We start from the raw sequence: 23,138 nt of genomic DNA, 5'->3' as shown, positions 1-23,138 counted from the left end.
AGCAAACTTCTACGAGCAGTCAGTTTTATACGACAATAATTAAACTAAAATTGCATAAATCCAGTGATTTCCAATCAAAAATATAATAATAATTTCGGATGATTATGCAACCCCAATTTTATATGACCTTTCGATCAAATAGTTTAATAGAAAAAAACATTTATATTATTTGCTGTCGTGATCGAAACTAATTAAATAGGTGCCAAAACTGATGCAATTACGTATATAAGCAATAAGTAATGCAATAACATCAAAGAAAATTTGAAGTATAATAAAGAATATACAATGAGGTTATCCAAAATTTTATTTTAAAGCGTTTACCAACACAATATTAATGCATTTAAAAAGTAAATACTGGACTAACGTTCAATTAAGGAACGTTTTTTGCTTTACATAAGCTTAATAGTCGACTCACGCAAAAATCACGTGTGGTGAACTCTATCGATAAGTCCCAAAATGGCCGCTGCCGCATAGAATCACGGGAGCGTGTCCTGACCTTCTTTTACAGACCTTGGTACGACGACCTAAGTTATCTTTTCTGTGAGGCATTATTTGGATGAACTAAAGCAGATCATCATCTATCTATCTATATAAATGAAAATGTAATGTTCGTTTGTTCCTACCGATTCCTTTGAAATTTTGACACAACATGGCATTCGAATACGCACCTGTTTTTATATAATATACATGTTTAAATCCCCCACCGGGAGGGAAAAGGACTGGATTAAGGCTTACCGTGAAGAACTCGGCTTCTATTATACTATTTTAGATGCGGTTTTTTGCGTTTTCATAGGGTACGTCAAGAGAATGTACACTAAGAAGGGATTTTTCGAAATTCCTTCCTGCGGGAGAAGTGTTATACATTTATAATAGATACATTTTTATTCACAGCAACGCATGGAGGGTACTGCTAGTAAAAAATAAAGCAGCTAAGCAGTATTCATGTGTCAACTCTCACGTCTCCTTCAACCCTTGCATCAGACATAGATTCTTCCAGATCAGGCTGACTCGTGTCTACTCTTTCTCTGCGTGAACTATGAGTGCTACTAGAAAATTCAGAAGAATTAAGCTCGGCACACATGAAGCCACAATGAACAAAATAAACAGATTTATGGGATTTTTACGAAATTGCTCTAAATAAAAAAGTTGTTCACAATAAAAGTACTTTTTGCAAACTACATAAAAATTACGAGACATTGTTTTTAATTAAACATTATATATAAAGCAATAAACCACAAACAGATGATACTAGAACGTTTATGAATAATATTTTTCGTTGAAAATTAATTTCATAAAGAAATAATCCACACTAACTGAATTAACTCCATTTTGTATACATGTTACACTTAAGATTAACTTGAAATATAATGAAAATAGAACAAGATAACGTTCATACAACATATCTTTAAGTAAAGCAACATCTCTTTAACTTTACTTATTATAAACAAAATCACAGACATAAAACTATAATTTTTAAAGTTTATTTTAAAGATTTCTACATATTATGTAACTAAACAAATTTATTGTATTAATATAAACAAAATATTATCATTATTTAAATTGTTCATTTCACGTGAGAAACTCTACTGTAAAAGATGATTTCGCAGGTGAAGTTTTAAGGTATGAAACGAACAAAACTTTTTATCGCAAACATCACATTTCTTAGCGCTTAAATCACCATTTCTCTGCATATGACGATTTAAATGGTATCTTTTTCCAAATACTTTCTTGCAAATTTTGCATTGGTATTTTACTTCTGTGAGATGAGCCGTGTCTTGATGAGTCTGGAATTCGAGTTTTGTTGCAAATGTTTTTCTACAAATGTCACAACGGAAGTGTGTCTGGTAATTGAAAGTATCGAGATGCCGTTCCAAATGAGTAATATACGAAAAAAACTGTTTACATATATTACATTGGTAAGGTAGCGGTTTGGGGTGTATTTTCGAACAATAAAATTGTAAGTGCAATTTTAATTTATTTTCACTTTCAAAATTCTTTTTACAATTAACGCAATGATGCGGTCGCTTTGCGTGAATGGACTGATGAATGGAGAAACTCGATTTATAACAGAACTTTTTATTGCACATTTCGCAAACGTAAGGACGATCGTCTTTGTTGTGAGTCGTTTGGTGACGTTTTAACGCATTTTTAAACGTATAACTTTTGCCACATTGCTCGCAACGAAACGGTTTTATACCAGAATGGATTCTCTGATGAAGGATTAAATAGGCTTTACATGCAAAGTTCTTTTTACAGATATTGCACTTTTGATTGTGTGTTTTCGAATGTGCTTTCAGCGTGCTTTTACTTTTAAATGGCTTACGACAATAACTGCATACAAACATATTTTCATGTTGAATAGAGCGATGTCTGACATAACTAGTTTTATAATTAAAACTTCTTTTACATATTTCACAGAAATAATTATTTCTACCGCTATGAAGGATTTTATGCCGTCTCAAATAGCGTTTTGTTTTAAAATTTTTGTTACATATATTGCAATGATACTTGTATTCATCTCCGTGTATAAGGATATGTTCACTTAAATACACTTGTGATTTAAAACTTTTGTTACAAATTTGACAAGAATTGATAACGTCAGTTTTATGAACGGTTTTATGTTTCTCTAAAGGACCTTTTGTTCTAAAGTGTTTGTTACATGTGTCACAAAAATAGTTGCATTCGCTATGAATTTTTAAATGTCTGTATAAAGAAGATTTTCCTTTATAACTCTTACTACAAATATCGCATTTGAATGGTCGATCTTCTTCGTGTCTTCTTCCGTGTGATTTCAAACTGGACTCATTTTGAAATTCTTTTTTGCAGATCTTACAATAATGAGATAACGGTTTGTGTGTTTTGTTGTGTCTCTGTAAATTATGCTTTGACGTAAGTCGCTTATCGCAAATGTCACATTGAAAGCGTCTGAGCTGAATATAAGATTTTTTAGGAATTTTCGGAGATGACTTCGCGCCAACTTTTCTATTATTCATTTCGGTGTGATTTTTATTGTTGTGTTCTTTCACGTGTCTTCGGAAAAGAAATTGCCACGTGAACTTCTGATTACAGGTATTGCATTGAAATGGTTTTTTACCAATGTGGAAGAACAGATGTGCTTGTAATATTCCCTTATTTAGAAAATTGCGTTTACACAAATCACATGAGAATTTTTGTTTAGAATGAGATGCAAGCGTAACCTTGACGTATTTCCTTTTAATTCTGTCTTGGATTTTATTGCATTTTCGAACCGATTTCGTCTTTTTGGAATTACATTTTTTACGCATTTCTCTTTTTGAATTGTGACGAATATGATGTTCTTGACTCTGCTTTTCTTCATTAACTGAAAATTTAGAAAAGTAACAATGAAGTACCTATTATATTTTAATAAGCACAAATTGGAATATTTAAACTATGTTAAGTAATATTAAAATGTAAGTAGTTAAGTACTTATAATATTGGTAAAATATAAATGTAATTTTTTTACGTAAACACAAGGTAATAGCTTAGTTTATTGGTTGTTCCGAAAATTAAACATGCAATATTTTTATAAATGAAAATTGTTAAATTGAGCTGTAGTTTCCTTATCGCATTTTAAATTGGGTTTCAACATGAAACTTTGTTTTAAATAAGGGTTGATCAGGAAGTAAAATGGCGTGTAATAAATAACCTTGTAACGTATCCAAACGAAATACAGCTATGACAATGTAATACAGACAACAAGCCAAATGCGTTCTATAATCTTCGAATGCCTTTTTTGCTGATTCTGTTTCACATACGCTTGAAGCCACGAAAAAATTTTGGCTGGTACCTTGGCTAGGAAAACTTCTGCCTACGTACAGCTTGGAAAATGTTTCAGCACGCAGAGAATGCGCTAAACAAATTAATGCTGGAGAGTCTGAAAAAGATTGTCACTGAAGTGGAGTAGTGAGCAGAAGCTAGATCTGGCCAGAGGAGCACTTTCTACCGTTTGTAAGGCTGGTCAATGGAGAATTCCTAAAGTGTCACACAACCTATTTCTTTGAAAATTTCGACTTTAGCTTTTGTATTTGAAGTCTTACATTACATCATCTGCATGCATGGCATGGCAGATGAGCCATCCTGGAATCGGATCTTCAGGCAGTTATGTTTTCAAAATTGTTTAGTTTTGTCAGTTTTTCGCGCGTGGATCCTGATTTCGTGGCTACTGTAATTCAGTGCTGTGGTTTTAACTCGACTTTTAGTTCCCAAATTCCCAACTTTAATCGCAAGTCGCATAGTCTTATTATATTCATAAAGGTATATTAATAAGAAGCAGGCATTTACTTAAAATTCTCGAATCTCTATTACAAGCTACATTTTTGACAGTTAAAATTTACATGTAGTTCTTCAGCTATATTCTAGATTGTACAGATATATGGAGACCGATCTTCAAAATAATTTTAAAAATAAAGTCTTAACGTGTTACTTACTTTGGATATTCATTTCATTCTTGTTAAAGTATTCGTGGGGAGTGGAGAATTCGTTCTTCACATGCTAAAAAATACAAAAACAAGAATACAAAAGAAAATCATTATAAGTTTGTATGTCTAAAATCCGTTATTTTGTAATCTTCGATATTTTTGAAAAGTGCGTTAAATCTAATTTTGTACAAAGTATTTATGCTCCTATAAAATTAACAATTCTCAAAAATATATCAGCAATTATTTATCGTGACATTGTCAGAATGCCAGGCTGCAATTATTCATCATATTTTTGATTTATTCAACTTAAAATATGCTCTCCACTTCAAATTTGCAGTGGCCTGAATCCGTACATCATACGTTTCCTGTGGGCAATAATATCGCACCGGTCATCTAACACGTTCGGGAAGAAAATTTTGAATTGAAGTAACGTGACTTTCGATTTGCATTGGACGTTCCTATACAATTTATCAGGGCCTTCTGTCCGTACGGTTTACATGCCTTGTCTTAGCTTTAATTTATCTAACTTCTTTCTCGAGACGGTCAGTCGGTTTTACAGGTCTACAATTTTTTCAAACTGCAGGCGAATAAACAGAAAACTTAAAATTCTCGAATCTCTATTACAAGCTACATTTTTGACTGTTAAAATCTGCATGTAGTTCTTCAGCTATATTTTAGATTGTACAGCCAAATTACATAGCCAAATTGTCGAAGTGGTAATGATATCGGCTTAGGTTCTAAGGAAAGCTCGTTTGATCTGAAATATGTCGGGACAGAGGCGATCCTACATATAGAGGATGAAAGTGATGCCTGCTTTCAAGGGATTTTAACAATTGAAATATTAAAATACACAAGTGGTAATTATTGAAAAATTAATTGCTTCGGTATCAATTTTATATATCGAATGATTATTTTCAAATCAGAATTCATCAGGAACTATTTCCAATTAACAGAAGCTTCCTACACTTTCGATCTTGTCCATTGTCAAAGATTTTGCTACAGATCTGTTTTTAGTTAATTAATTCCTCTCTGCTAAAAGCAGGAGAGTAGCTTTGTAGGCGAATTTCTGTATTCTATTCCTATTGAATTTTCCAGTTTATTATCGAACTATGGTGCTCGTCTTTATTACTTTATCGTTCTATAATAATAAAAAATCCAGTGAAAATTATGGGAAAGGGTATTTTTTGTCAATTCGCCATACTTTCTCTCTGTTATATATAACAGCCAGAAAAGTCAAATGATATTATTATAAAGTTTAATAATACTGCCGTTTACCACCTTCGCTCTTTTGATGGGCCTGAAAAGCTTAATATCTGGCAAATTCTTCTTATAATTAGCTACTTTCTTCAATAACTCAGAGAATCAAATATGCATATTTTAACTTGTGTAAAATATTCAAAATTTTCATCACTTACCTTTAAATCTTCGTATTCATCTGGGAGATAAACTTGTTTACCATCCTCAGTTTTCACTTTAAAATCCAATCTTTTTAAAACAACTTTACATTCTGATTTTATGCCGTGCTTAATGTCACATTTCTCTTCTTTTATTGCTTCTTTCTTGAAATCTATTTTAGAGTTTACAAAGTTTTTTTGTGTTAAAAAAAAATTCTAAGTAAGTAATTTTAAATTATTTAATAAAATCGATTTCATTTTTACTAATTTAACAGAAAATTTCTTAACAAAAAATATTTAAATACATATTTTTACTAAGTGATTTATTTCTCTCTCTAAACCAAAAAAGGTCATGGGTAACTGAATATTGGTAATATATGATACAAATTATGAACGGTGTGATAAATAATTTGTTTTCATTATTGAAGAGTTAACTGAAGTGATTAAACTATAATTTGAAAAAATTGTAGACCTATAAATTTTTACTGTTGTCCGATCGTTCGTCGTGCCTGAATCTCGAGAACATAGTTAGATAAATGAAATCCGACAGAGAAGGAAACCATAAGGGCGTGAGACCAAGATTAACTACATAAGAACTTACGATGCAAAGCAGATTTCACGTTATTTTAATTCAAAAATTTTTCCCGGAAATGTGTTAGATCGATGACCGGCACAACTCTGTTGTTGAAGGAAAAGTATGATGTACAGGGGCAAGGCACTACATTATTTACAGCAAACACTTTAAATTAAATAAATTTAAATACACACATATATATATAATAACTTGTATTCTATTTACAATATATTATTTATATTTATGAAGTGAAAAACAACGAAATGTTGAATCTATCCTCCAAGGTATACTCGCAAACCCGTATTCAAAGGTTAAACTTTGATTTTATGTACTCGTCTTACTTATCAAAGTTAAATAAAATAAAGCACCTATTAGAAAACTTTAAACACCAGAATCGTATATTACATACATTGATATTAAAAACGTTAAAATAACGACGTCAATGGCTTAAATAAATTTTAAAATAATGTTTACCTTATCAGCAATTTTGTATAACAGGGGGAATGTATGGCGATTGGTCAAAAAACAACCCCATCTTCAAGATTTATACATCTTTGGTCTTAGGATACCTTAAAACGTCGAAGAATGAAAAAAATTGGGGATATTTTCTGTATATATGGATGTTAGTGTGTGTGAGTATGGGGGACGAGTTTGTTCAGCTTGTTTGAAGCTTAATAACTTCTCTGCTTTTCGTCGAAAATTCGTGATATTTAGGAGAGAGGTTTGTATTAGGCGGATTGATGCTGTTTAATTTTGGTGCTTAAAGGTGAACGGGGGACGTGTGTCGTATCTCGAGTAGAATCGGATTTAATGACCATTTTTCTGGTTATTAGCATTTACAATTTTTTGTTATAAAACCCACCTCCATCGTCAAAATTAAGCTTTTGACCATTTTATAATAATTAATTATATTAAAAGTTTTAAATAATAAAATATCGTAAGATGTCGCGATACACGCAGTTTTAAATGTTGCCAGGAAAGTTAAGCAACTCGTTGCTGGATAAGGAAACTGGAGTCGATAAGTTTTTCGATTCCGACTCTGCATTCCTGATAAAAGACCCACTGTTTTCTGGAAATGATTTGCTGTTTATCAATGAAAACAATAAACCAAATACCAACGGAACAACACTTTTCCCTATTTATTTATTTAGCAAATTGAATTCTATCGTATCGCTGTCACATTTTATTTTGTAAAACACCTAAATTGAAATTTTCTCTGTTCCAGAATGCTGATAAATTGAATTGATACACTTAACTCTATCAAGGCCAAATTTTCATAAAATTCAAATATTAGTTAATTTCAAATACACTGTATATAAAATATTGGTTAAGTTTCTTAAATATTATCAATTTAACATTTATATAAATATGAATTTATGCTTTAACTATTCTTCTAATCACTAAAAACATACTTCTATATTATTATGTCACTTACCTTCTTCACTTTTATAACCAGAATTACTCCAAATATTGAAACTGTGTGTGTTGTTTGTAACAATTGACTTTCCATAAATATTAGTCTGCAAAATTAACTTACATTATCAGATGAGACGATCTTTATAGAAAAACAAGTGAAAGATATTCAGTTTTAATTGTTTTATTACAAAAATTCATCTACTTAATTACACGCAGAAGCATCGTGATGCTATAAGAATATGTAAAAATAAAGTTGGTTATTAATTCAAAATATGCCAAATATCATAATATATCATTAACCTTACTTATATCTAAAATATTGAACCATTTTTTAGACCTCGACATGATCCAAAATACTAGAAATGTTAATCAATTCTTTGTAAATTATTCTTCCGGTATAAATCTCATAGCTTTTATATAATTTTGTGCAGTCAATGACACGTTTAATATTTACCAACAATAGACCTTTGAAAAGATATGACAGGCCTAATACTTTTTCTATGTTCTTATCTGGACAAGTAATAAATTCTTTTAATGTAATATATAAAAATAATTTTATAATTTGTTTGATACTTTTGTAAAATTTGATTGACAAGTTTCAGATTTTTACTTAAGGCATTCTTTATAGTGATGTAACGAATAGTATATTCGGTTTCAAGCCGAATATCGAATATTCGGCCAGGAGCGTGGACGAATGGCCGGATATTCGCCAAACTATTCGGCTTGATTAACGCACGTACGAAAATTGGCGCGCAAAACGCATTGTGGCAAGGATCGCGCACCCTGCTGTCTATTAACCCACTGTCACTACGATTTTTTCTTCCAGTAGGTCTAAATTATTTAAATTAATTAACTAAATTATAATTATTAAAGTTAATATGAGATGGCACCTAACGTCTACTTCTAGTGCCAAATTGGTTTATAATTTATGTAATAGCCGTAAATAGCCCGATATGATTAGGCAGTTGTTGGTATTTAGATGTAAGTTATAACTTATAAGTTATTTTATTTGCAATCGATCTTTTTAACTCTTTAATTAAGCACTAAAATTTTGTTTTTACTACGTATTTGTAGACTGAATAGTGCCCTAAGGATATACTTTAGTGGGGACATACGCTCTAGTTTCTCCCAGTTGTGGAACAGTTCAAATATATTATTGGGGAGTTTCTATTTGTGAAGTTTTGTGATATTTTCTTGCTATTGTTTTTGTCAATATTTTTAAAATTAACATCATTTCAAATGTTATCTTTCGCATATAATGAGAAACGCTCCATTCTTTGCTTTATATATAAAATAAATTATATATTAGTTACTCATCTTTTAGAAATAGATAAATAATTCTTTCATTAAATACGATAAGTTTCAATAAAACGTTTCGTAAAAAATATTAAAATATACGCGAATACGAATATAACATAATTAAGTAAACAATAACATTAATGCCCGATACATTCTAACCTACACGCCATCGATGCCATAAGATATCGGGCTAGATAAAGGCTATAATATTATTTAATTACGAAATAATTTAATACTAGAGTTAGATGCTATTTCTTATTAACTTTAATAATTATAATTTAATGTTCAGCACTAATAAAAGTTACCAAAATGATTAATTTACTGTGTTTTGGTTATTTCTTACTCCTGTTTCTAGGTATTCGGTTATATTTCTTCTAATATTTTATTGATACTGTATTTAAGGAAGTTTGTGAAGGAATATTTTCCAGATAATTTATTCATTGTTTCTAAAACTGTATTGTCTTCATTAAATAAATTAAAATTTTAATTAGTGGACGAACTATTGATTTTTTTAATTTTAAAACAACACGTTGATAACGTGTTGATCGTAATCCATCTTATTATTCATATGTAACTGCTGTTTATTACATAGGCTAATTGGATTTGATCGGTTAAATAGTTTGCAGTTTAAAAGATGCTGTGTTATTTAATTAACGTAATTAAAAAGTAATATCAGAAGTGAAGTAAGATCCCTGCTACAAATGATAATTGATAATTTGTCGAGAAAATTAAATAAATCTAAATCTAATGACGTAATAAAGATTCTTTTCTTATTTGTCGACGAGGGATTAGCTCATGTTTCCTTCCTTCTGACGATAACTTCTCAATAACAAGTTATAATATTAACTTTACAAGATTTAGATAAGAAAAAACAAGAAATTATAAAGGAAGGAGAATTAAAACAAGACCCAACAAAAGATATATAAAAAATACTGAAGAAAAATTCGAATAAATTGTTAAGGGAGGGTATTATTTCGACATCTGAAAGGAAAGAATTACTTCCAGGAGAAAACGTGAGTACGCCTAAACTGAATATTCGTATAAAGACACATAAACAAAATAAATGAAGACCTATTGTGGATTTTAAAATGACATTATTATATAATTTAGGAAATTTTATTAAAAATTCGTTACAGGCTATATTAAATTCAGAATTTAGTGTGAAAAATGCTGATAATTTAATTTTAAAATTAGAGGCAGAAAGAATTTTACCAGAATATAAACTAATGAGTCTAGACATTGTGTCAATGTACCCCTCAATTACAAAAGAAATGATTATACAAAGTTTAAGTGAGTATAATACTCCTAAATATCTAATAGGTTTAGTAATTTTTGCATTAGATAATAATTTTTTTTTACAGTCAATGGAAAGTATTATCGTCAAAGGGACGGAATTTCTATGGGTTCAGTTATAGGCCCAAAATTAGCAGAAATCGTCATGATAAACAGATAAAACCTTATCAAGATTGGGAGGAATAGTATTCCTTGCACGGTATGTAGACGACATAATTATCATATACAATAGTAAAGTAACATCATCTGAAAAAATATTAGAACAACTTCTACATGTGACACTTTGCGAAATATAGTCCTTCAAAGTTACTCTATGTGAAATTTGCCTATACTTTTTCTTATCACCAAACCCTCCCATAGATGCATGTTTCTTTACCTCAGAGAACAGTACTTTTTACTCACTTGTGTATCATTCTCGTGGTCATATTCTAAAGGTTCTGATTTAATTCTTCTACAAAACTTCTTATCATCTGTATTTAATTCTTTCTTGAAATCTTTTAATACAAAATTTTCTTTACTTGGTTCAAAAGTAAAATCGAAATCTTTTGTATCTAACTCTTCTTTTATTTCCATTTTATCAGTTTAGAATACTTTCCTATATCAACACTGTGTAATTAATGAAAGAAAGATTTTAAAACAGTCGAGCTGAAATTTATATTTGCATAAATAAATGAATAAAGTTCATATAATTCTAATGTACTTACCTCTTGTAGTTGAATAGAATATTATTAATTAATATCAATTAATAAATTTTTGCATTAAGGTTATTCCAAAATTTAGTACAAGGAAGAAACTCAAACGTAATGTTGTTAGTGTTATAGCACTAAACAAACGAGTACAAGCTCGAAAGAAAGTCGAGGGGTGGCACTTGGCCAGCCCACGTGATAATTTGTAGCTGTAAAACTCACGTGTTATATGGTAAGCAATTATTGTTTCTAACATCGACTTGTCAATATTTACAGACAATTAAAATATTATTGTAAAAAGAAATTTAAAATGAATTAATAAAATCAGATATAAATATCAAATTATGGGCGATTCTACTTTATAATATGTTTTCTGTTTTATTTCCTAAATCTATAGAGGTCAAGGGTTAATTTGGGTCATTGCTTACGCTTCACTACATTCTGAATAATGGACAAAGTAGTTAAGCTTCAAATAACGTTACGTTATTTGAGGCTTTTACGTCCTTAGAAATGATATTTGATTCACTGGTTTGATCTTAGATAATGATCAATCAATTATAAAAATTGTCTTAAATTTGGAAACAGAATATGGTCAATTGAAATAATTATAAACGAGATATCAGTCATATAACTAATTAGATAAATCGTCCACATTATGCTTCCTACATCTTTACTGTATTCATTTAACTACCGTATAATACAGCCGTAGCTTAAACATACTAAACTTTACAAAGAAAATTCCATTTTCAATAATACTTTCACGGCTGTCCCAACAGTAAGAAAATATATCAAAAGGCCAAAAAAATATTATTATGCCTACATTATGTATTTTTGGACTGAAGGGACCTTCGATTGCGCACTTGTACTGTACATAAATGCAAAAACAGTTGCGGTTTCTTTTTTTCTGCATGTGTAAATATTTGTAAGATTGTGTGTGTGGGACACAATTTTATAAAACCCTTTTCAGCTTAACAACTTCTGTTTATTTTATCGAAAATTTCTGAAATCTTGCAGGGAGATGCGAGTATTAGGGGAAATTACGCTATAAAAATATGTTATACAGGGTGAAAAGAAATAGAGAATCACGTGTCATATTTCGATTGAGGTCGTACTTAATGACGATTTTATTCCTAATTAGCATTTTTAACTTTTTATAAAACTGATCTCTACCCTCAACAATTGATATTTTTGCCATTTTATGAAAATTACTAATATAAAAAGTTTTTAAAATTAAATCTAACAGATGGCGCTAAACACAGTTTAAGATTTGGACGGGAAAGTTACACGACTCATTGATAAATTTTTAAAGCATTCGATCGAAATGCTTTACGATTTATCTTTAATCTATTATTTGTTTTATCGTATCGCATGTTCTATAATATTCATCCTATTATCCAATGTTAATTAATATCGATTCATCTAAATAATTAATTCTGTTTATTTTCTTCTTCGTATTCGAATTTTAAATTAGGATCTAATTCGTTAGCAAATTTTATGATTATTTCAGTTTCTACAATTATATTTTTTTTATCTTAAATTATGAATTTCATCATCTGTATATCTTAAGAATACGTTTCATTCCGTTCAACTGGGCTAATTCAATGTTAAAGTGTGGTGAGTGGCATAAATTACAACGGAACTGACGTAACATTTATCTTTTCCGTCTTATTTTTTTTTTTTTAACGAAACAAACCGCACCAGGTCAAAGGTTATTAGTAGGCCTATAGTTATAATGTCAAGTTTTACCTTCGCTCCTTAATTAATAGCAGGAGTTCGCAGAATTTAGGTCCAGCTGGATTTTCGAATTTTTTGCTTCGAAAATTAAATATCCTACTACAGTATATTCTTATATTAAAACACTACACATATGCCACCTTATAAAATGCAGCCGTGTTTATTCAATCTTTATCCCATGGAACTCGCACGACCCGCCGGCGTACAAACTCGCAGCATTCCGAGCGCTCGCTGCACGAGCACACACACACTGCAGTAGTACCCAAGACAAAAACAAAGAGATAAACTACATCATCAAGCTAGCTCAGAAGAACGGGATCAGTCCTAAAGCTTTCATTGGCAAGAGTACGACACGCAATAAGGAGCGAAACCTCCTAAATACAGAGGAGTTTACATTGATGGAATACAGGGCGGAACTGGGCAGCATCTATAGGCGTATAGGAACCGCCACTAACAAAAGAATAATATATAAACGGAATCCCACTATATACCAGCTGCTAAGAGCGGATAAAGACGCCATGGACACTAACTTCCTTCCGGGGGTTTACAGGATCCCTATTACGGACACACGGAGGCAAAATAAGCTATTTTACATCGGAGCCACCAGAAGATCACTCAAGGAAAGGCTGGCGGAACATCAGAGAAATATAAGAAGCGAACAACCATGCACAGCGTTGGCGACTTACGTCCTGGCAGATCCCCAAGAAGTCCAAGCTGAATGGGCACAAGCAAGATTAGTACAAGCAGTTCGCAACATAAAGCACCTCCGGTATACAGAAGCTTGGCATATCTGCAAAGCAAGCCAGAAAGGACAATCTATCAACTTCAGAGAGGCTAGTAAAATATCTGCAGCCTGGCGCTCAGGCGACATGTAAACGTCAGAAACCGTAGTTATTGTCTCTGCACAGCTCCTCTCCTTCCCGATGTTTTGTGCGCCGTTCGGCTTGCACCATAGTTTATGTTTGTACTTTACTTTTAATGTCTCCAAGGAGCATATTATTTTTCATTGTCTGTTATTTATCTTTATTTTTATTTTTATCTTATTCTCATGTAATGTGTTATTTAATACGCATCGATGTAGAGATGGCGCATGCAATTCTCTTTAGAATATTTTTAAAAACGTTCCAAAGTTTGTTCGCTTTTGCAAATTTTCGATGTGTTCGATTTTTTCTTTTTTTCTTTTTCTTTTTTGGATATTTTCCTGAAGAAGGTCGTTTAACACGACCGAAAACGTTCGTACCGAATAAACACGGCTGCATTTTATAAGGTGGCATATGTGTAGTGTTTTAATACGATATGCAGTCTACGACGAGTTATATTCTTATATGTTCGAATCTATATATATATAGGCCTATATACGAGGGCTGTTCGGAAAGTTCGCGGCCTTGCCTATATGGGGCGCTGCGATCAATTTAATTTTTGGCGGGAATAATTCAGTCATCTTTGCTAAAGATACGATACAAATTTCCGCTTGATTTGTCGTAAAGTTTTTTCACAACAGCTTATCAGATAGTCGGTGTGCACATGCTTTGCCAAAAATGGAAAAAATGGAGCCTCGTGCAGTCATAAAATACCTGACGAGAAAAAGGTTGACCCCATCTCAAATCAAAGCTGACATGGATGAAGTTTTGGGAGAGTCTGCTCCTTCGTACACCATTGTGGAAAAAATGGACAGCCCTTTTTAAATCTGGCAGAGAGAGTGTGGAAGATGATCCTCGCAGCGGACGGCCGTCAACTGCTGTCACTGAAGAAAATATCGACAAAGTTCACAATTTGGTGTTAGCAGATCACCGTTTGAAAACGTGTGAGATAGCTGAGACAACAGGCATCTCTGTCGACCGAGTTGCACCACATCCTAACCGAAAATTTGGGTATGACGAAGGTCTCAGCAAGGCGGGTGCCGCGTCTGCTAACCGCCGAGCAAAAACGTGTTCGCACTTTGATGTCAAAGGAGTGTTTGGTCTTCTATCAGAAAAACCCACAGGATTTCATGCGTCGGTTTGTCACTACTAATGAAACGTGGGTCCACTACTACACTCCTGAAACAAAAGAACAGACGAAGCAATGGAAACATCACAGTTCGCCATCACCAAAGAAGGCAAATACAGTTCCATCAGCGGGGGAAAGTGATGGCCTCGATTTTTTGGGATGCTAAAGGAATCATCATTATTGACTACCTAAAAAGAGGAAAGACCATCAATGCTGTCTATTTCTGTGAACTTTTGGAAAAACTGAAGAAAGAAATCGAAGAAAAGAGGCCACACTTGAAGAAGAAAAAGATTCTGTTCCACCACGATAATGCACCTGCACATTCCGCCAGAATCACTGAACAAAAGGTAAACGAACTTCGCTTCCAATTAGTTCCACATCCACCGTACTCACCTAATTTGGCCCCCAGTGACTTCCACCCTTTTTCCAAACCTAAAAAAATTCTTGGTTGGAAAGAGATTCCACTCAAATGACGAAGTCATCTCTGAAGTGAACGAGTATTTTGCACACCTTGACAAATCGACCTATTGTGATGGCATAAAAAAGCTAGAACATCGCTGGAATAAGTGCATTGCTAATAAAGGAGACTACATTGAAAAAAAAAAAGCATTAACATTATTTTGTTTGTTGTTCTATTTGAGGCCGCGAACTTTCCGAACAGCCCTCGTATAATCGAGACGGGTTGATAATAATAATCAGCGCAGAGCCCAAACGGTTAGGAGTTGAGAGTTGAAATTTGGTACACAGAGAACGTACATTAAGAACAGGGTTGGCATGATTTAAAAAAAAAAATGTTTTAAAACATTTATTAAAACATGTTTTAAACATAGACATCTGATTTAAAACATTTTTTTAAACCAAATGTTTTAAAACAATTAAAACATGGTTTTTATTAAAAAATAAAACAGTGGGATCTTGTAAAATAGAACAATAAATCAGAAAAACTTTAGTGTAAAACTCAAGAATGTACAGAATGTTTTATTCAGTATAAAATACAGCATTTTTAAATGTTTCTTTATGAAATGGCATTTTTAAGATTTGCATGTACAGTACAAAACCAAAACAGTATTGACAACAGTGGCTTCTTCAGCTTGAAAAATTTCCTATTTTCAGAAATATACAACGCTCAGTAGTGTTGTTTAGGTGATTGAAAACTTTAACCTCTTTAATGTTGATATCTTGAGCCAGTAAGTTTAAAATATGAGCAGTGCAACCATCTAAATTTTCTATCATTGTTAATGTTTTTCTCATTTTTTTTTCATGTTGTTTGCATTGTCATTTACCAGGCTTCTTACTTTACAGCCATACTTTTAATTGCATTTTTTTATTGCTGCAGTTGCAATAATTTCCAAGTAGTTTGATGCGTGCCTTTCTGCGCCTGTATCAACTGAGTCAATCAAATGAACTGTTCCATTAGGATTAGTCACACAGACACAAACCACTGGTTCGTAATGGATATTACTCCATCCATCAATGGCCATATGGACTGTAATATCCTTTAACTCATCAGCTGATTCATTCTCAGTGGAATTGTGTACAGTGTCCAGCAAGGGTCTCCCAATTTCCTTTCTGTGTGGAGGGTCATATCCAGGTCGCAACATCTGACAAACATTTTATAAATTCGGGGTGTTTTACACGAGTAAAGGCTGAATTGGTGGCATATGTAAATTTTGCGCATTGGAGATCCAATTGCATTATTTGATTAGTTGAAGTTTTCACAATAAATGGATCAATGCATTGCAATTTTACTTTGCTTTGGGATGCAGTGCCAGTGCCACTAGTGGAGCCAGAAGTGGTGGCGGAGCGCTTTCCCCTGGTCTCAGACTCAGGCTCCCGACTTTCTGACTCCTGCCAATCTAAATAACAAATATAGAAACAATAAATTAATTGCTAATTAGGTGTATATTTTTAAAATTATTACATTCAAGTCGGACCAGTGCAATATAAAATGATACATTTTAGGATAAGAACCAAAAATAATACACTTTATGCATGAGTCTAATAATTTACACACTTCTGTATGTTCAGTTCACAATGATTACGATATATAATTGTATACTATTGACTTTAGTTTCCGAGGCCTAATTAATTTCCTCTCGGAAAATTTTTAATCTATTGATTTTTTTTATATTAAATAATTATTTCCACGTAAAAGCGAATCTGAATTGCCGGGGAATAAATACCCCCAAAAAACGTGTTTTTATAGAAAAACTATATGAAAAATTTAAAATAACCAAAAAATGCTTTTATTAGATAAATATAGCTGCAGGAATTGTTGCTCTTTCATTTGACAGGCCTGAAAATTCACACGTGCAGTCTACATCGTTTACAAACCAGTAGTAAACAATACATTGTTTACTGTATATGTACCAGCCCATACATTTTTGGAAAAGGACCGTTTTTTTCGTAACGCTATGTAAACTGCCCGAGAGGGCAGAACTATGTAACTTGGGCAGAAGAACTTAAGAATATCTATATAGGTACAAATTGAATTATGACCCAGGTGAAACTTTATAGCAAGCTATAGAAAATATTAAAACTTATAATGGTTCAAAATACTCACCCAGCTGTTGCAATTCCTGTATATCATCCTGCAGGTGGTTATTTTCAATACGTTTTTTCGTACGAGCGACTAATCCAGCCATTTCTTTCCTACATATTTATCATTACACCCTATTTGCCGGTTTTCCTGGATTTCCAGAAATTAGTTTATACTGGTTCCAGATATTATCAAGCCTTCTTCCTGCACTCATTTTTTACTTAACAAGTAACAATAATAATAATAATGTCTTTTACATCCAAATAATATTACAATACATTGGCTGTATTGCTAACAGTCCTGGCATGTGCTGTCAGAAAATCTCCTCTTAGTGATAAAAGTCAGCGTGTCACGTGCTTTTATGACCCATGACAGTGAAAAAATTTCCCATTTCCATGTTCATATTTAGCTCACAAGTCAGAAAAAGTTTATTTACTAAATTTATGTAATAAAACATTATTTAAAAATTTAAAACATTGTTTTAAAACAGTATTTTATAACGTATTATAAAACTGTTTTAAAACAAAAAAAATGTTTCTAAATAAAACGTGTATTATTGGTTTATTTAAAAAAAAAAAAAAACATAAATTTGCCAACCCTGATTAAGAAAGGATTTTTCGAAATTCCCGCTCCGGGGGGAAAGGACAGGATTAAGGCTTCAACAATGGAAGTGTTAAGAGAAAGCGATATGCAAGATTTACAAGCGCAGATGTGGTTTTTTGCGTTTTTTATTGTATTTTAATAGGGTACGTCACGAGAATGTACATTAAGATACTTTCCATAATTTATTGACAAATACATTAACTAAGTACAACACTATTAAATCGTCACGGTTGTTAAATGCAGTGGCGTAGCTAGGGTTCAAATCTGGGCCCGGTGCGGAACCAGATTTGTAGGCCCCCGAAAAAATTTTTCGGGTCTTTTTTCCTGATTTTGGGGCCCCTATAAGCCTGTCACTTTCCAGGGGCCCGGTGCGGACCGAACCTACCGCACCCCCTAGCTACGCTACTGCTCGGGCGGATCTACATAGGGACTAATAGGGCTTAAGTCCTGGGCCCCCAAGTGTCAAGGGCCTACAAAAATTGGATTATTATCATAAATTTTTTAATACGTTTTATTAACAATGAGCACTTATTGTATAGTAAAAAATACTTAATATTAATAATATAATAAAAATTTATAGTGTTATTTGCTTTATTGTAATTAATGTAACGTAATTAATCAGGTCACCAAGTTGCAATTTTAAACCCCAATTTAAAGATTCTTAATCTAACAAAAATGGGGCTCCATTGGACTTCAATAAGCCCTAGGCCCCGAAAAACCTAGATTCGCCCCTGGTCGGCCTACACGTAAAGTACATTCGGTGGGAACAATGTGCTTTATATGGTAAGCGTAATTTTTCGATATTAATAAATCACCTATTAAAATGATAATAATCTACCAAACACGTGCAATAATTATAATTTTCTATACAACCACAACATGTGGAATTATTTTAAAAGGTAATTCGTTTTATAAGTATTTATTTTATGCTGCAAATCTCTATAAATGCAAATAAATTATGTAGTAACTTGTTAATAACAAGTTACTAAATGGAGTAGATTCAAAATCCATAATCCTGCATTTAAGTATAAACATATAAATTCTGTCTGGAGTCCGATTATCTGTGTGTCTTTCCCTAATTTCTAGAATTAGGTACATGAAAGTCGAAAGCAGAAAGCTTTGGGAAAACGCCCCCCCCCCATAAACTATATACGAACTTTCGGTTTACACTAAATGGCTGTTATCTATTTACGTAGATAACCAACATTCAATTTAATTCTATTTGTTAACAAGAAAACTATGATATACAGTACAGTACAAGACACTACTAGAGTTGAGAACATTGTGACGTTGTCACAATAAATAACTGCATGTAACTTCTGTCGTTCCTACGTGTATTGGTTTCTTTTCATTCTTTCTTATAACAATAAATTAAACGGAAACACGCAACTCTTCGCTTGCCCTTCGTTATTTCCAAACGAATTGCAACCCAGAACTCACCACGAGGAGGTGGCTGCGTCAGAGTTCCATCGAGAGTTGAAAAGAATGCAACCCCACACATGATTAGCATCACTTATGGAGTTTCATTCGTCCTAACTCACACTTGAATAACATGTTTTACGCTAATTAAATAGTTTAATAAGAATTAAACTTTGTACATTTGTATAGTACATTAAACTTACCGTATAATTCCTATATAAACTAATGCATGCAATATTCTAACTACCGACAATAAAAGTCAGTGGTTAGTATGTATTGTGAAGCAGATAGTTATAATAGTAACGATACATACCATAATGAAATATAATGCGCTAGGAATGCTTCTCGGAGCATATTCGTAATACAAATTAAAAATAGAAAACGATAATACTGAACAATCGTAACACGAATCGTTAACCATCGCCGAAAGAACTCGGAAAAGTCACAGTAGTCTTTGACTCCCTTCGGTGCCTTCTCTCTAGAACTTGCCTGAAATTTAAAGATGGGGGAGACAAAAGCCTTCCACCTCGTTCGTGTCTATTCTCTTGGATGTAGGCGGTATTTCAAAGAAGATGAATCCACCCCGTTTGGCACTCTCCTGTTCGACTTTCGCAGAATGTAAAGCATGGAGAGAACCTATTGAATTTATGTATTATGACACGTAAACTAAAATTTCACTTTTATTGTTTAAATTTTATGCATTTCGAAAAAATTTCGCGTGTTAAATGAAATTTGAAATACCTTTGAATTCAATATTCTATCTCCCGTCGTTGTATTTTGATTCCTTATGAATCGAAATTCATAGTTCACTTACTTGCTATGAAAATGTTTCTCACAGAATTAGAGAAACAGGCGAAAACAAGAAAGAGGAAGTTTTTTTTTATCCAACAATACGACGCCACAATGGAAACATTGAACAATGTCTTCGAACAATTGGTTATTATTGACAAATACGTGACGTGCAATTACGTCATAACATTAATCGATTTCACTTAAAAAATTAAAATGATTCCATTTTCTAAGAAATAAAATTATTAAAATGAAATTTACAGATGCCAAATGAATTCATTTATTTTAATGTTATCTTATGTTTTGGAACGTTCAAACAGGAATTTCTATTATACACCCACAGATGAATTATATATACATATATGTTTTTTTTTTTTCTTTTCTTTTCGGGGGCTTCAATTCGCGGAAATTTGCAAATAACTCCGGGCGGGTCAAATTTGACAAGATTTTAATAGTTTTACTTGTTATGTATACACGAAACATTAGCAAAAACAAGACGCATTTCGAAATCACCAGTGTTTTACATCATTAGACAGGAAACAATATGCAAAAATTCAAAATATAGTCGTAGATTTTGATAGGATGCCGAAAATTTTACTATTATAAAATAGAACTGAAAAAATTAAAAGAAAAATTATGGATAGCTTTATTATTTAGAAGCAAAGAATAATTAATATAAATTTGATCATAATCGGTTAATGAGTTGTTTAAAAAGACACATAAAGTTAATTACCGATACAAGCGTTAAGAAATGTGATGCTTGTGAAAAAAAAATTTTGCACGAATCTTGCTTTAAATATTCACATGCGAAGCCATCTTTGACCATAGAATTTTTGTTGTGAGATTTGTTTAAACAAATTAAATGCCAACGTCATAACCCACAAAAACGTTTACAACACGAATATATGCCGCCAGCAACCGGTGAAATCGCACATGTACGGTCTCAGGACACTCATGCGTATTTTGTAACATTGATTTCGTCACGACATCGTGTATATTAAAGACCAAAATACAAATTTTTCGTAGAGATTAATGTAAACAGATAGTAATCATAACCTGCATTGACATTTAGCGCGCGACCAACCTAAAACTGGCAGCGGTCCGTTGACTTCACGTGACGATATTTTGACCTCGAATATCTCGGCTCATAGATCAAATTTCAAAATTCTGGCTTCGTCACGACATTGGCTTTATCGAGTTGTACATATTTGCAAAATACCATGTTTAATGGTCGGGCGGTTTCTCTAAATTTCAATTACACACGAAACACTTTTTGAGTTTTGAAGAGCTACGCTTACGCTTCTCTCAATTATAGTATTGCGATTGCTAATTACGTAAAAATTCTGTTTAATTTAAAAAAAATCACTTGTAGTAAAACCAGTTAGAAATTGTTTTTTAAATTCCAAGAAAAATCATAAATGTAAAACTTCAATAATCTGTTTCTCTATAAAAGAAGAACAATGGCTTAGACCACTGTTGCGCGGACCTCCTCAATTCTAAAGGAGATTCCATACGTTGTTTTTCAGACAACATAAACATAAATTGCTATAAATTGCTGCTCCGGAATGGCTGCAATTGATGAACAACGCTAACTGTTACTGCTGGAAGCTTATGATTCAAGCTTTCAATAATTAAAATTTTATTAAGATAAAAGGCAATAATATCTTAAGTCGAACCGATTGTCATTTTTAAATTTATTTATTTTATGAAAATTATTTTTGCAGTTTTAAATAAAGAAGATTTTAATGTAAAGAAAAGATGAAAAATTTAATAAAATTATTTCAGGATGAGATTCATAGAGGGCGCGCTAAGTTTTTCAATATGGCGGCAATCTTTTTGTGTACTGCTTCAATTTTCCTGAAATTCGAGTACGTTTTTGTTATTTCTAATTTATTTTTGATCTAATCATATATTTTTTATATTGGTAAGTAATTAAGTAAAAATTTATCGATGTAATCATTTTTTCTCCAAGCTTTGCCCTCTTGGAAAATTTTCTTCGAACGTCCATGTTTGCCTGAGTAAAGTTGGTGCTAACTTGACAGCTTGGTTCTTGAACCACGTGTCTGCGAAAAATCACGTGCAGGTCCCCGACACGTGGTTGAAGAGGCGATTGTCTGCGGCCTTCGAGTGCTTTTTCATCATCTATTTTTTGCGTTTTTGTTTTGCTCGGGATTAATTTGGTACTAATTTCATTATTTTCTGTGCTCTCGGTTAGATTTTTGGTGTCAGTTACGTTAAAGTAGCGTTTAATTAATTAGGCTTTTCCCAGTTTAGTTGTTTTGGTTAGAGTTAAAGAAAGGGTATCTTCTATTTTCTTAATTACTTAGAGTTAATTAGATGAATATTAATATCCCCCTAATATATATGTATATAGTAAGGCAGGTGTGACTATTGTTGACTGCTTACAGTAAACCGTGTAAGCTGAGATCCATGCGTAATTAGTCCATCAGAGCTGGTTTATACAAGCCATCACAGCATAAGATGAACCCTTTTTCAATGATGCATAAGAATAACAGGTTGCCTCACTCGTGGTAATGGGAAAGATTAGCATTCTTGTAGTTCAGGGTGGCGGAAAACCTTTCTCAGCCCGCGTGCCATATAGTAAGTACACTTAGCTTTAAGGATGTTTATTTGTGCCAAAGTTTTAGACTTCGAATAACAATATTTAAAGAAATTAAACGAATTAGAATAAATGTACAAAAAACTTATTGTAAAAAAGATGATTGAAAAAGACAGATGATCAATCAAAATCGTATGATACGTTACGTGACAGATGATTTCTCTATATGTGCCACTTTGGGCATGCGTGCCATAGGTTCGCCATCCCTGTTGTAGTTGATCACATAGTGAGGCATTGTTGAGTCTTTAGAAGATAACATGGAGTCCACATTTTGGATGCATGTTTTCTAGAAAATGCTTATTATTGAGCTTGCTTATCCACAATTGCCACATTTGTAAGGTTTT

At 32.5% G+C, this 23,138-nt stretch overlaps 3 protein-coding genes across 6 annotated transcripts in view; 1 reads left to right on the top strand and 2 right to left on the bottom strand.

The window, feature by feature from the left end:
- The window catches only part of LOC136968803 (zinc finger protein 28-like), a 74,060-nt gene extending 63,016 nt beyond the window's left edge, over positions 1–11,044 (bottom strand). The window contains exons 1-2 of the mRNA XM_067262839.1: positions 10,818–11,044; positions 7,843–7,927 (exon numbers count right to left, since the gene is read on the bottom strand). Of these exons, the coding sequence (XP_067118940.1) occupies positions 7,843–7,927; positions 10,818–10,988 (256 nt within the window). The 5' untranslated portion in view covers positions 10,989–11,044. The remainder of the gene's footprint in view (positions 1–7,842; positions 7,928–10,817) is intronic.
- Positions 1–23,138, top strand: part of LOC136968805 (zinc finger protein 39-like) — a 69,887-nt gene that overhangs the window by 29,459 nt on the left and 17,290 nt on the right. The window contains exon 1 of one of the 4 annotated variants that reach the window (XM_067262841.1): positions 6,371–6,380. The exons of 1 other annotated variant lie outside the window; for it this stretch is intronic. The gene's annotated coding sequence lies outside the window, so the exon portion shown is untranslated. Of the gene's footprint in view, positions 1–6,370; positions 6,381–21,985; positions 22,043–22,335; positions 22,355–23,138 lie in introns of those variants that run through there. 2 more of the 4 variants (XM_067262842.1, XM_067262844.1) reach the window with 2 other exon arrangements.
- Positions 1,584–6,359, bottom strand: LOC136968808 (zinc finger protein 845-like). Its single transcript, XM_067262847.1, has 5 exons — positions 6,320–6,359; positions 5,855–6,006; positions 4,449–4,512; positions 3,198–3,340; positions 1,584–3,128 (listed from the first exon to the last, which is right to left on the bottom strand). The coding sequence occupies exons 1-5, from the start codon at positions 6,357–6,359 to the stop codon at positions 1,584–1,586; spliced, it is 1,944 nt and encodes a 647-aa protein (XP_067118948.1).

Source organism: Centruroides vittatus, unplaced genomic scaffold (genome assembly GCF_030686945.1).
Source record: "Centruroides vittatus isolate TY-2023 unplaced genomic scaffold, ASM3068694v2 contig_16, whole genome shotgun sequence".
Lineage (NCBI taxonomy): Eukaryota > Metazoa > Arthropoda > Arachnida > Scorpiones > Buthidae > Centruroides > Centruroides vittatus.
Note: the sequence above shows the minus strand (reverse complement) of the source record. Positions and strands in the feature narration are given on the sequence as shown.